General features: G+C 41.2%; 2 protein-coding genes across 2 annotated transcripts in view; both read left to right on the top strand.

Annotated features, from left to right (window-relative positions):
- The first annotated feature begins 559 nt into the window (after positions 1–559).
- Positions 560–3,783, top strand: gem (GTP binding protein overexpressed in skeletal muscle). Its single transcript, XM_015029819.1, has 4 exons — positions 560–1,457; positions 1,577–1,653; positions 1,926–2,130; positions 3,007–3,783. The coding sequence occupies exons 1-4, from the start codon at positions 1,103–1,105 to the stop codon at positions 3,288–3,290; spliced, it is 921 nt and encodes a 306-aa protein (XP_014885305.1). The 5' UTR covers positions 560–1,102; the 3' UTR covers positions 3,291–3,783.
- A 2,092-nt stretch (positions 3,784–5,875) lies between these two features.
- Positions 5,876–14,653, top strand: part of cdh17 (cadherin 17, LI cadherin (liver-intestine)) — a 15,687-nt gene continuing 6,909 nt past the window's right edge. Inside the window, exons 1-14 of the mRNA XM_015029831.1 lie at positions 5,876–5,942; positions 7,890–7,946; positions 8,304–8,399; positions 10,101–10,235; positions 10,329–10,464; positions 10,999–11,157; positions 11,474–11,626; positions 11,864–12,069; positions 12,159–12,290; positions 12,373–12,523; positions 12,978–13,187; positions 13,268–13,344; positions 13,423–13,611; positions 14,208–14,452. Coding sequence (XP_014885317.1) covers positions 7,899–7,946; positions 8,304–8,399; positions 10,101–10,235; positions 10,329–10,464; positions 10,999–11,157; positions 11,474–11,626; positions 11,864–12,069; positions 12,159–12,290; positions 12,373–12,523; positions 12,978–13,187; positions 13,268–13,344; positions 13,423–13,611; positions 14,208–14,452 — 1,937 coding nt within the window. The 5' untranslated portion in view covers positions 5,876–5,942; positions 7,890–7,898. The remainder of the gene's footprint in view (positions 5,943–7,889; positions 7,947–8,303; positions 8,400–10,100; positions 10,236–10,328; positions 10,465–10,998; positions 11,158–11,473; positions 11,627–11,863; positions 12,070–12,158; positions 12,291–12,372; positions 12,524–12,977; positions 13,188–13,267; positions 13,345–13,422; positions 13,612–14,207; positions 14,453–14,653) is intronic.

Raw genomic sequence — 14,653 nt, forward strand, 5'->3', positions numbered from 1 at the left:
AACTTTATCACAGTATGCTAATTTTTTGAGAAGGACCTGTATTTATGCCTTATATCTTATAAAATTTGACATTTCAGAAGGTGTAAACCCAAAATGGAAATTGCATTCTTAATATAGAGCTGATTGTTTTATCAGAGTTAATGGTGAGTAAACCATACAGTGTCCATGATGTCTGTGAATTTATACGTCCAGTCAATACTGCCTTGTATCCGTCCACTCATATTAATTTGTAACCGTATTAACTCATGCATCCATCATTCCAGCAATCCATCCGTCCATCCATCGTTCATCAATCTATCCGTGTTTGGCCCTCTAACAAACCATCCATACATCCAAAAATCCATCTCTTTGTTCATCTTTCTGCTTGTTTATCATCCCTCCATCCCTCCTTTATTCTTTTTCCATCCAAATGGTTTCCATATCTAAAACCTGACCAAGTAGAGATGTTTCCATAAGTAGAAATTTAGTGACTCCGTGAAGTAACAGCTTAATTTTTCCTGATGTGGATGCAGAGGTTGTGATCTAATACATTAGTATTACCTTTTAGTTGTTAACATTGTATAACAGCCAAATAAACAAAAAAATTGTCCCATCTGTATGTGGAAACGTAAATTTTAACAGTAAAAGTTTAACACGCCAATCTGCGCTTACACTTGAATAATCTTTAAACGTGAAATAGTTGTAATCTTTGCAGAACTGGATTGTTGAAAGCTTAGATCCCTCAATCTCTTTTTGGGGAGGAAAACTAACACAGATGAAGCGCCTCTCTCATGTGGACGTGAATCAAAACAGTACGCCCCCTATATAAAGCCTGCAGGGAAACCCCAGCAGAGCACAGAGCAGCAGATTACCGAGACAGGAGGCAGAGGACACAGAAACGACACACCAGCTGGACAAGTCGCTCCGGGATTTACCAATCTTTGGCGATGCACAACTTACTTCACCTCGGCCAAAGAAACCTGATGAAGAAACACTGCTAATGTCACACCCAGTAAAGCAGATTTCTTCAGAAAAAGACTTACTTTTGGGTGTGTTTTCCCCGAAAAAATTAGTTTAAACACCATTCAGGGCTCTCACCGCTTCACCCTAAACCACCACCACCATGCTCTCCAGTGTGCGGCGGCACAGCCTCCGCCTCCAGACGGAGCTCCACCGCTGGAGCATCTGCGACCCGGGCAGCCACCTCCTCCCGGACGGCCTCCTCGCCCGGGTCCCTGCGTGCATCTCCCGCTCCAAGTCCTGCGCCAGTTCCGCTGGCGAGTCGGACGGAAGCCGCGGGAGCTGGTCGTCGTCGGACTCGGTTATCTCCGTTGACTCCGCCGGGGGCTCGGTGGAGCCCGGGAGCCCGTACAGGGTGGTGCTGCTGGGGGCCAGCGGCGTCGGGAAGACGGCGTTCGCCAGCATCTTCGCCGGCGCAGCGGACAGCATGGACAGCGACGACTGCGAGCTGTGTGGAGGTATGACATGTTTAAATTACTACAACAATTCAAACTTTTAAAATATATTAATAATTGAATTACTAATAGGGTATCTTTTTTTTATTAGAATAAAACTTAAAATTCATGTTTATTTCCAGATGAAGTGGCTGAGAAGGAAATTGAAGTTGATGGAGAGGCTGCAACTATACTCCTGTTGGATACCTGGGATGCAGAGGTGAGAAATGTTGGCCACATTTCAGCCTGGATGCACTTTATTTCATCAGTCAAGTTTATTTGTACAGCACACATCAGCAACAAGGCAGTTCAAAGTGCTTTAAAAACATCACACAGTCACCAATTTGAGAACAAACATTGCAATTTATTGAGTTCCATCATCAAAACCAGAAATATACATGTAGGTCAATGTTCCATTGATCATGGCTTAAAGGCGACTCTATCAGATGGACTTGCAGTGTTTCAGATTTCAACTCTTTGTAATCTTTGCAGAAAGGTGATGAGTGGACCCAGGAGAGCTTCATGCAGATAGGCGACGCCTACCTGCTGTTGTACTCCATCACTGACCGGGCATCCTTCCTGCGAGCTTCAGAGCTCCGGATAACCCTACGTCGCTTTCGTCCTGCCCGCCACACACCCATAATCCTGGTGGGGAACAAGTGCGACCTGGTGAGGCGGAGAGAAGTGTCGACAAGCGGTAAGAAGACACTGGAGAAATGATCTTTACTCTTGAACATTTTTTCGTATCTGTCGCACATTTCTAAGCATTTTTTAATTAATTTTACGTGATGGGCTGGCAAAACATTGCACATAAGTGTGAAGTGAATGGAAATTATTTCCAAATGTTGACAATTAGTCATTCACTCTACAAATCTGGCCTTAATGAAAGATAAGGAAGTAAGAAAGCCATGAGGAGACCTGTGTGCAGGGCCGGATTTACAAGGATGTGGGGCCCCTGGGCTGGAGACAGTTTGGTACCCAAACCACCACAAAAATAATTCTACCAATTCAAATTACAATATAATGGGTAATAACAGATAGTTCTATACATTAATTGATGCCTGGTAGGTTTAATTCATCCCCAGAGCAGCATCTCTATGTTGTTCCCAAAATAATTAATATAATTTCTTAATTTTCAAATACTTGAGTATTGATTATATTTGTAAAAATCCCCAAACTTTAATACAATTCATTTGGGCCTATAAAAGGGCCTAATGTCATACAACTCAGAAAGTACAAAGTTGCGTCCCTTTGTCGTTTCCCTCAAGCTGTGGAGTTAAAACTTCTTGGGTAAAGGTGCGTACCAGATCGTTCTTTACTTGTTGGATGTGATGTGTGGTGAGTTGATTGAGCTGATTATGGGGCAAATCTGTCAGAAAACATGTTGAAGGCACCAAAAGGCAGGAGACTGGGTAGGAGCCAAACATTCAGCCAGAGTTGCAATTATTACACTTGAAGGTTTTTGCTCATCCATCACATAAAACACATCAACATTTGTGTGGTTGTGGTTTTTCCAAGTTCAAAGACATCTGAAGGGTTTTTTTTTGAGCGAATCATTTTGTTGTTTTTCCAGAGGCCCGCGCTTCCGCCGCGGTGTTTGACTGCAAGTTCATCGAGACCTCGGCCGCCATGCAGCACAACGTCTGGGAGGCTTTCTACGGCATCGTGAGACAGCTGCGCCTGCGGCGAGACTCCAAAGACGACAGCAGACGCCGCAGGCGCGTCCACTGCGACAAACGCAGAGAGAGCCTTCCGGTCAGGGCCAAGCGTTTCCTCGACAGGGTGGTGGCGAAGAACAATCCCAGCATGGCGTTCTGGCTCAAATCCAAGTCCTGCCACAATCTGTCAGTGCTGTAGACCAAACCTGAATGCAGGTGGGGGAAACACCTGAGCAGATGAGTCGGGTTGAAGGCTGCAGAAAAGCAGCCGTGGACGGAGGTGGAGGGGACATTTCCTGCCTCCCGACGAACTCAGAGTTGGCGTTCACCTTCCGCCCTCCGTTCAGGTGGAGGTGGAGGTCTGCGCCAAGCTGTTGACAGTCTGAGTGGACTGCAGTTCACAGTGATGTCACAAGTTATGGGACATTTAGAAGAAACTAAGAAAACAAAGTTATTTTTATTGTTTTCTTTCTTCTTACTTTTTTCATTTACAAGTGCGTAAATCACTAAAAATACCCTTGCATGTGTTTTTTTAAGACCTGTGTGATACTTAAACGTTTAGTTTTGATTTATGCTGCAGTGTTTTATGCGCTAACTGTAAGAGCAAGTCGATGCTGTGTTGTCTTTTGCAACTTTGAATCACTGTTTGAAGAAATAAAGTGATGTTTCTGCTTGGAAGAAAGCGCAGCAGGGCCTGCCTTTTGTGTGTCTTTTCAACGTCGTTGACGAGAAATCAAAATGGATGACTCATCTTTAGCACACAAAGGATTCACACTAGTAGGATTTAACCGCGACACAACTGAGCTGATAAAGGATGAGTCAGGCGGTGGCGGTAAGGCTGAGAAACAGAAACTGTCCCCTCGTTGCGTGTCATTTCAAGGAAGGAAAAAAATTCAACAACCGGCCGGGATTCGGGTCACAGAGCGACGCTGAACTTCAAGCTCAGATTCTAAACTTGAACTTTGTCTCAAAGGTGGAAAATAATTGGAAGAGTCTGTTGCCAAGGCAGCATTTGCTGTGCGATCCGTACGAGGATTTCAGGGAAAGCAAGCAGATGGCTGTGAGCATGCTGGCGTTCATGCAGTCCAATCCTTTACATAACAGAGTCACTTCCATCTGAATTCATGGCATCATCTGCTGAACCTTCAGCACTGCGGTTTGAATATTGAGCCAATCAAACAGGGGATTCGCTCACAGCCTGATTCAGTGGATCCGCACCGTTTTCTTAGCTTAGCTTGCAAAGCTCTCGGCTCAGGATGGGATCAGGCTTCATGCAGCATAACTACATCCTCTCTGCTTGGCAAAACGGTTTCCAGATTTTAACCAGAGGCCGCATCATTCCCATTAGATTTGAGCTTTGGTAAATTGATGTGAGCCCGCTCCGTCCGTCCAAGAACAAATTTTGAGTGTTTAGCGTCACGTCAAGCAAGACTGTGTCAAAGTTGAACTATTTAGCCGCTGAGTCCGAGTGCTTATTCCTTTTTTCATTATTCGATTCTCAAGCGTCAGAGCATGATGCTGCCACTGCTGTGCTTGACGGTTCGCCTCATGTTTTAGGTGATGGAGTCTAAGCTTGAGTTCTCCAAGCAGCTCAGTGTTTTCATGTGCGACCATGAAGATGACTCCAGAGGAGAAGTAGCTGCACATTTTTATCAAGCCTTCAAGTGTTTGTTTTTCTGGGTTTAAAAGAAAGTAATTTGAGGTCTGGATAAGTTAAATAAAAAAAAAAATAGAGTATGAAGAAAAAATATTTCCAGACTTTTTAATAGATGCTTCATTGTTAAAGATAGTACATATCTTAATTTTTAAAATAATTCGCTTTGGTCAGTCAGTTTTTTCAGATGAGTCTAACTAAAAGTGGGATATTTCACCAAATATTTATCGGGGTATTTCCCCAACTTTTTGACAGTTTCTATAAATACGAGTTGAGAAAATCCGCAGCGACATTGTCCAGTCATTTTCTTACTGTGAATTTGCAGAAAGACAATTTTGTTAAAATTTCATCCCACCAACAGTTCAGATGAATCTTTCTGTTGCGATGAAAAAACGAAGCTTTCATTCCCATGATGATTAAAGTCAAACCTCCCACTGGAGCTGCAACACACAAAAACAAAGATTTCCACCCAGCTGCAGGAAGTTTCTGACATTTGATGCTTCCGGTACGCAGGAAGACTTGGAGCAGCTGATGTTGAGAGCTTGAGGTCAAACTTTCTAATAGTTTCATGCGTGCCGTGACCTTCTGCACCTTGCAGATGACTTCTTAGAGTCTTATGAAGCAACAGACTGTCTGAGTAATCTGTCCGTCCCTTGGTCTCAGCGCACGGCTCCTTATCAGCTGTGCCTCCAATGGAAAATCTCCCAAGAAAAAGGGCCGAGGTCCAGAGGGCAAAGTCTGAGGGGAAATAATTAGAAAGTTAGATCTCTGAGCTGCTTAGGAAATTCCTGTATTTCATACATTGTTTTGTCCTGTTTTAAACTTTTGTTCACAATCACACTATGTGATGATTAACAATTGCTAATCCTTCAAAGGATTGGCCTGCGAATCGGTTGCTTTTGTTTCCCGTTGATTAAAAAAAGAACTCTTCCTGTGTTTGAGTCAAACTGTGAAGCTCACAGCTAATATCAAGTGATAATGGGCTTGTCTTCTGTATGTCTCAATGTCCTGCTCTTCCTGTCTCTGTCAAGCAGGTGAGCTCCCCCCTCATTGGCCGGCTGCGTATACAGGCAGGCTGATTAGACAATCATTAGGTCCAATAAAACACGATGGTTAACACCCGGGTTAACGTTTGACCAGAGGGATGAAGCTGTTCAGATCGCTCTGAGGTTTGGCTCACTTGGTCGCCGCTGTAAGGTAAGTCACTTCTGTCTCCTCTGTCTCGCTCTCTGTGTCAGGGTTCGGCCTGCTGAAGCTGAACTTCTTTAGGGTGTAAAATAGAGGGAAACAGAGCTGCTCGAATTGACTTTGGTAGATTATTTGGTACATTTGTCAAGCATTTTCAGATTATTGCCAGATTACTGTGATCTTGACTTGACTTTGGCGAGGCCGAGAACAAGGTGTTGGCATATATGAACTCCTGCTGATTTGCTTTTGAGGTTGCTTCTTATATGTGCTACTAAATGCATAAAAATGTTGTATTTATCATAATAAATGGTGAATTTTGACTGTTTAGTCATTGTGCTGAAGGTTTAAGAGATAATCTGAAATCCTTGTATTGTGCTGCCGTTCTAAGTTTCAGTTTCAGAGTTAAATCTTCACAGCAAATCACTTCCTTATTTGATTTTTATGAAACTGACCCATATATATATATATATATATGGATAGATAGATAGATAGGGTGTAACCAGTGAGGTGAAATTGAACCAATAAACAGACTGATTATTTTATTAAATCTGATGTTCAATAGTAGAACAATGTTCAAAGAACAAGGTTTTTTTTTTTTACTTAGGAGTCTCTGGTGATTGTGCTGATACTAAGTGTGTTGTCATCAGAAAAGGTCATCAGCCAAGAGTCAATGTCACCTTCACTAAATGGGTCGACTTCACTCGACTCCTTCACCTGCAAGTCCCAAACCAGGGGCTTTACCATCATATTCATATAAAAGAAAAACCATTCTAGTAATTACATTGTTTTAATTTTGTTCAGGTTTCTTATTATTTGTGTTTCTGTAGTCATATGTATTTCTGTTTACATTTATTCAAACAGTAATCTACCACAATATGTGATCTCAACTGAGCTTTTATGCTGTAAATCTGCCAAAGTTCATGTCAGGCTGGGTTGTTTTTAATAAAACGAATCCCACATGGATCATTCTTCATCACACTGGTCCATATATATACACATTTAAACTTTATTGTAGCCATTCAGGCAGTATTAAAATATGACCCTGCAGGGATCTTTAAACGGCCTGTCACAGTTCAACCCTGCAGGATCTGATTTACAGGACAGAAAACCAGCTGGCTTTCAGTTTGTTCTGCAGGGCAGGTCGCTGATTCACCAGGAAGGTGGAGTCTCTGTGAACTTAAAGCTCCCATTCAGCTCCGAGTGTGCACACGTGCAGACTCAAGGACAAATTTCCTTTTGGTGTAGCCGATGTCTTTGTGAATCAGTGACTCATTGTGCTGAAGATAGAAGATAAAAATGTGTTTCTTCAGAGTCTTAAATAACCTTAAATGCTTAAATATGGCCAGGCATTGCAGTAATATGATACATTTAGATGCTTTTTCTCTCCTCCTTCTGTCAACATTTGTAAATATAAAAGCATACAATGATATTTATTCACTCAGTAACTTGTTGCTGTGAATGAGGAAATAGACAAAACTGCAAGACCCATGATGCAGCACAACAAACCTCATGTTTACACCTAAGAATATTTTGTCCCTATAAAGTTGATTCATTTAGTTTCTCTAGGTAATTGAAATCAAAGTGTTAGACTTGGACTCTTAGACTTGGATTTTAGGCCTTAAATGAACCATCAGTAGCTATAATGAAGTTTCCTGTAAACATGTAGAAGATGCTGAACTTTGGCAACCTTGGTATAAAATCCCCAGAGCTGAAAACAGCAAATTTATTCATATTAAAGTCATGTGTAACTTGTTTCTGAGTTGAAATAAGTGATTTAAGTGAGCCATTTTACACAGATTAAAGCATTTTTACACAACAAGCATGCAGACACCTGGTAAAGTGCCGAGGTAAAAGAGATTAGATGCTTTTGGTTGCTTGAAATCCGTTTTGATTTTGTCACTTTTCTTTTTCTTGCTCCCTTCTCCCACCTCGCCTCCTCTTCCTCCTCCTTCGCAGCCTGTGGTAATGACACCCATGGTGCATCTGTTGTTGCTCCCGTTCCTGCTCAGCATTGTGAGTACATAGCACCGCCAACTGCTGCCTCTGCCGGCCCTTGATACATATTCATCTCAACCATGAAGCTGTTAATGATGTGTGTTAGTGCTTACATCTGGAGCGTCAGAGGAGCGTTTTAATGTACCGCGGCTATTCTCTGTGTGATGATACGCCTTTAAAGGAAGCTTTAATCTGCAGTTTGTCTTCAGACTTTGCTCTTCTGCGCTCAACAGGGATGTAGAAAGCATTTTTGGCTCAATAAATAACTGCCCTCAATGTTTGACCAGATTAACGTCGCCTCTGTGTGACTTTTAGTTGTACTTTCAGCTCTGCTGTACTTGAGAATGATTGACCCGTCTCTTCATGCCTCGACAGGCTGCAGGGATGGACCTGGAGGAGCTGAAGGGCCCGTTTGTGGACGTTACATTAGATGTGAAAGAGGCAACGCCAGTGCCTTATCCGGTGCATCAGGTAAAACACACGAGGGAAAAGATCAGGGAAGTTTGGATCGTCCAAAACGTCTAGATAGGAAACCAGAGTTAAATAAACTTGAAAAAAAAAAAAAAGACAAAATACCAAATGCTGAAACTGGGAGTTTTTGTTTGTTATTGTAATTATTATTTACAAAAGTCTCAAATAAACACGTAAAGATGTGGTTAATTGATAAACAGCAACATGCATTGGAAATGTATTCACACCCCTTGAACTTCTTCACATCTTAACTACAAGCTTTGATGTATTTCAGTGGAACAGTGTGTGACAGACCCACAGAAATAGTTGCACATAATTTTGAAGTGGAAGGAAAACAATCCATGTTTTTTTAATTTAGACAAACAAAATCTGCAAAGCGTGATGTGCATTTGTATGAAGACTTCTTTACACTGAAAAACGGCCAAATCCAGTTAAACAAAATCCTTTCTTAAGTAATTTTTCTGACCATGTGCAAAAAAAATCTCTCTACAAGTTTGTTTCTTCAACATGAAGAGAAGCCAGAGTACCAGGAGTCCTTGAGTTATTCTGGTGAATGAACTCTATTTGGGTTGTTTTTGCAGTTGAGGGCCAACTTAGCATTGAGTCATGATCATTTTCTACTGATCACCATGTTTGTATTTTTTATTTCCTCTATATTTAGTCCTTCCCCAATTTATCTCCAACCACTTTCAACTTGTAAACATGCTGCATTCAAAGCACCTTGTCAGTGGAAGCTCTTTGGGTTGAGCTTTTTTGCTTTTTTTTTTTTCGTAAACCTGCTTCTTAGAAGAAATGTGATAAACTTAGAAAGTGAAAGCAAACATGATTTTTCTGTTTTTTAATGTATTCCATGTTAGAAATAGATTTTCAGATGTCCAAAGTGTAATTTTTTTTTTTTGCTCCTTTATGGATTTTACAGTGAAAACAGATTTAATCGCACCCATGCTAAAAATGTTTTAGACGACTAACATGAAGCTTTAGAGATTTGTTTTTACGTTATTTATCATCTCTGTTTGTCGTGATAATTGTCCAAATAGCTATTTTTATTGTCATTTTCCGACTTGCCAAATTCAGCACACATTTACCTTAACATTCTGTTACGTTTACACATCTTTTCCATTTTTTAAGTGTTCCTAAGAGAAGTGGGCCTCTGCTTCACCTCATATTTATACCCCAGAACAAGAAAGTTGTGTATTATTAATGAAAGGTTTTCATAACCTCTGATTATTTTTTAATTGTTGACTGTACCATTTATTGTCTCACTGATGAATTTATTTTAAAAATTATTTCCTTTAACAGGGGATTCTTTTTTTTTTTATCCCACTAAATAAATGTACTCACATTACAGGTTAGGTTTAGAAAGTTTTTTTCGATTAATTTGTCGCTGTAATAAAAAGTAGTGAATAAAATGTGACGGGGAGCGAAAGAAACCAACGTTTCTAAACTGTAAAGCTCTAAAATCACAAGCTAATAGCACAAATCCAACACAGAAAGTATAAGACCTTAACTGAGAGGAAAATTACAGCTGGTGATAAAATTAGTCATAATCTAAGTTTTCTTGTAACCTTTTGAATAAGCTGAAAAAGTCACTCTGTCAGGTCTCTGTGGTACGTTTTATAAATTTAAGAACAAAGAGAGAAATATATCTTTGTATTGAGTCTAATCTTTGTTTTCCTGTATTTCCCGTTTTCCACTGTTTAGTTTGAGGTCCCTGAAGGTGTTACTAGTTTCAGCGTGAACGGAGAAGGCATGGAAATCTTTAAAATGTCCAAGGACGGCTGGCTTTACCTGGACAAACCTCTCGATTGGTCTCAGACGACCAGCCACGAGTTCACCGTAATAAACTCTGTCTTTTATTCAAGCATTAAAAACTCATGATTTGTGGTGGAGACGCAGCTCATGAGCAGCATGGTGTGTGTTTACATCCAGGTGGAGGGAATGGCAGATGAGGATGCAGTGGCCGGCCCAATAACTGTGAAAATAAATGTTTTGGATGTAAACAACAACCCTCCACGCTTCAATCCAGAAAGCTACACAGCTACGATTCGGGAAAGGAGAAAACCAGGTGAATTTTCATCAGTCTTCATCATAGGATCTTTAATTTCTTCTGCTGTTGAAGAGTTGTTATTTTTATGCATATTTGAGACATTTAATAAGTTTCAAAATATACCAACAATTTTATATATCTTAAAATACAGGCTTTTGTTTTACTTCAGTAGATTGATCAACTCGCCAAAATAAAGCCTATTGTAATCCATAAATATCTAATATTATACAAAACGTAAGAAAATGTACTTTAACATTGATTTTCTTCTTTACAGTCTTTTATTAAGGCCAGATTTGTGGAGTTAAGGACTAGTAATTATCCTGTCCACAGATTTGCTCACATTAGCTGTGAATCTCTCTCTTATTTTTACTTATTTTGTTTTATTTTGAGATTATGAAACCAGTAAGGAGTCAAACATAAAAGTTCTTTATTTATTTAAGAATCTATGATCATTTTTGTAGGCCCACCTTTGATCCAGGGCCTGTTTTAAATGACTCTTGTCGATGTTTCTCTGTAAAATAAGCATAACTCTGGTTCTGTTTGTCTCCTTAGACGACCCGTTTGTCCGAGTGTCTGCAACCGACCAGGACGACCCCACGACTGCGAACGCTCGTCTGCGCTACAGCTTGGACAGCCAGATCCCCAACAATAACAACATCTTCCTGTTCCAGATTGACCCTGAAACCGGAGAGATCTCCACCACTAAAGAGGGTAAAATGAAATTCATCCTCACACATGAGCACAGACCCGAGGCTGGGCAAAGCTGAGCAAGGTTCACCGTCTGTGGGAGAGTCTGTAATCTGTCCTCTCTGCCTGTAATCCATCAGAATAGCGGCAGTGTAAATCCAGATTACACAGATCATCCTGTCCAGCCAAGATTAATGCTGATTGGAGGCAGATTTCCTGAATCTGTCGTGTGATTTTGACTCTTACTAATTTAAATGTGCCAGAAACTGTATAGTTTTAAATTTGAGCATCTCAGATTAAATATTGCTAATCAATATTTAATCAGTGTCTCTTTCAACAGGAGAAGAAATGCTGAAGGCCAAACCAGGAGTCCAGTTTTCCAGGGGAGAAGAGCGGAGCATCGATTCCCTGAAAACAAAGTTTGACGACTACTGTCCAGGAGAGAAAATCCCGTATGAACAAAATCCATTCTTCAGCTGCGTAGCGACACAAGGTTGGTTCCCTGAAATCCCAGATGCTCGAATCAGTCTGGGCCTAAAAATCATCTGCTAACATCTTTTAGTTTGATACACTTGGATTCAAGTTTACCAAAATGTGGATAATTGGGTGTTAATCTGAGCTCAGTCAGGGAGACAAGTTACAGTAATATCACCAAATTAAATGTTTTGAGGGGGGTTTTGTACCCTGGATATACAGCGGTTCTAATCTTAGTTTTCTTCCTGCTGGTTAGAGATGAAGAGGCGTAACTTGGACCCTCTGGAGGATCCCGACTACATCCTCTTAGTCCGTGTTCAGGACCAGGAAGGAGCCAAAGAAACGGCCCTGAGTGCATACGCCAGAGTTCACATTATTGTGCAGCCCAACCTGTGGGTCAACCCTGGGCCGTTAACTATTGAGGAGAACTTAAAAGGAGATTATCCTCGTGTTATTGCTAAGGTCAGAACACAAAAATATAAAATGATCTCACTAATTCAACTCTAAAGGCAGACCCTGACTCTCATACTCTGCTTTGTTTCTGCATCCAGGTCCAGTCTAATGTCCCTGATGCGAGCTACTCTTTAGTGCAGAAGGAGCGAGAGCTCAGGTTCCCTTTTCAGATTAAAGAAAATGGAGAAATACTTCTGACAGAAGAGCTGGACAGAGAGGATAAAGACATGGTAGAAAACAGAGCCATGAAAATACTCCTTAACAACACGGATTAGAAAAGCTCCATCATTCATCACTCTGCTCTTGTTTCAGTACATTTTAGTTGTATTTGCAAAAGACGCCAATGACAATGAGGTGGACCCACCCATGGAGATTCAGGTTCTGGTGACGGACGTGAACGACAACGAGCCTGTGTGTGAAAAAGAGGAAACTGAAATGGAGATCCAGGAGAACGAGCCAATGGGTAAGCTGTGATTATTACATAACAAAACACCAAGAATGGGGCAGCTGCAAAAGATTTTATTCATCTCGCTATTGCTCCAGCCAGGTTTTTGTGATGTTCAAACTAAAACTAGAATATCACACACCCTTGTGTATGTATTAGTACATACTCAAGGGTGATTGACAGCGTTAAGACCCTCCTCCTGGTTCTGACCGGTAGTGATGGAGAGGTGTATTTGTTCAGATGACAGCAGGTCCATATGAAGAATGCAGAGGAGCTTGATTTTTTTCACAGATTGTCTGTTTGAAGGCATAGTGATGATTTTAACAAATATGTAAAAACCTTTTTTACATATAAAAGTTACATAAAGCAGCTTTAATTGGTCAATATATCTAATTTGGAGCATCTTTGGAGCCCTTTAACATCAAGTTTCTGAATTACTCTGATTGTTGTTGTTTTTTTTTTTTTGTTTCAGGCAGTGAAGTGGGATATCTTGAGGCCCATGACGACGATCAACCAGGAACTATAAGATCTTTACTGACTTACACCATCAGCTCACAAGATCCACCCAGCTCACCTGAGAGCTTCTCTATTGACCAAACCAGTGGAAGAATCCAGGCGGTGCGTTTGCTTCAGCGGAAAGAACAGAATATTTACAACCTAGATGTCAAAGTCAGCGACTCAGGTAACGCTCAGACCGTTTACAAACACATCTTAAGGTGAACTTTAGAAGAGTTTCATCTTTTAATGAATTCTTGCACCCAGATTTCAGCACCATCTGCAAGGTGATCATCAAGGTTATCGGCGTTAACAAGGAGGAGCCCGTGTTTGAGGAGAGCTACGTGAGTGCAGCGATCATTGTTTAGTTTTAGTGGTGTTGCTTGGATGATGTTCTCACTGAGGGTGCTTTCTGTCTGAAGTACGGGAACCACAGTCTGCCGGAGGACACTGAGGTGGGCAGCACGGTGCTGACCATCAAAGCCACGGACACAGACGAGCCCGACACGGGCAGCTCCTACATCAGGTTCGACATCTCCAGCGGAAACGAAGGAGACGTCTTCACTGTGGAATCTGACGGCAAAGGAGTCGGATATGTCGTCATTGCAAAGGTGAAATGTCTTTTGGTTCATTAGGAATCTTAAAGCAAAGCTCTCCAGCAAGGTTAGCAGAACTTTGAGGGGATAAAGAGGCCCACAGCCTCATGGATCCTCCATCGTACATGTGCATGTGTTCATGTGCATTTGTTTCATGGCAAACCCAGTGTGAACTGTTTGCTGCTAAAAAGCTCAATCTTAGCTTTATCTGACCAAAACATGTGATCCCAGTAGAGTATAGCAAAATATGTGTTTACGTTTGTGATGGTAGGACAGAAAAATAATTGTTTTCTGGTATTTCTTCCTAAAATTATGTTGCTAAGGACACTTTGGGGCCCTATGGTAAGGTAAAGGTAAAGGTAATTTTATTTATAAACCACATTTTCAAAGTGCTTAACATGAATTAGAGGAAATACAAACACAAAACAAAAAAGCAGAAGAAAAGCAGAAGAGAAACAAAACAACAACAAAATAGTTGAACACTTATTAACAAATGTTTTTGCTGCATTGTTTTTTTAATGTCGAAATAAAAATGACTTATTGTGAATTAAAAATCAACGTCCACCTGTTTGATCCAGCCCCTCTAAGCAGTTTGTTTTCTGCCTCCATAGCCTCTGGACTTCGAGTCCCATTCCACCTTTGACCTCCAGATCGATGCTCGTAACACAGAGCCGCTGAAAAGTGGTGTGGAGTACACCAGCAAATCCACCACCACCCTGACCGTGACCGTCAACAATGTGGACGAGGCCCCAGAGATCACGATGGACTCTGTGGATGTCGCCGTCCCAGAAAACTTCACAAAGGGTTCAGTGCTGTTGAAAGTAAACGCACAAGACCCAGAAGGGGAAGAGATCGGGTAAAGAGGGCTCAGCTGTTTCTCTCAAAACTGCTTTAGATGTCATAATGTTTCATTTTCGGCAGTCCGTCAAAGAAGAGATGAACGTTTAAAGAGGAACACAAGATGCAGGATGGAAAGGCTGCTTTAATCTTGAGATGCTTTTATAGTTTCTTTTTCCCCTAAACTGTGTCTCAAGAGGCAATTTCACAAGCACACATC

This window comes from Poecilia latipinna, unplaced genomic scaffold, assembly GCF_001443285.1.
Source record: "Poecilia latipinna isolate Pla-1442-1.1 unplaced genomic scaffold, P_latipinna-1.0 Scaffold11, whole genome shotgun sequence".
Classification (NCBI taxonomy): Eukaryota; Metazoa; Chordata; class Actinopteri; order Cyprinodontiformes; family Poeciliidae; genus Poecilia; species Poecilia latipinna.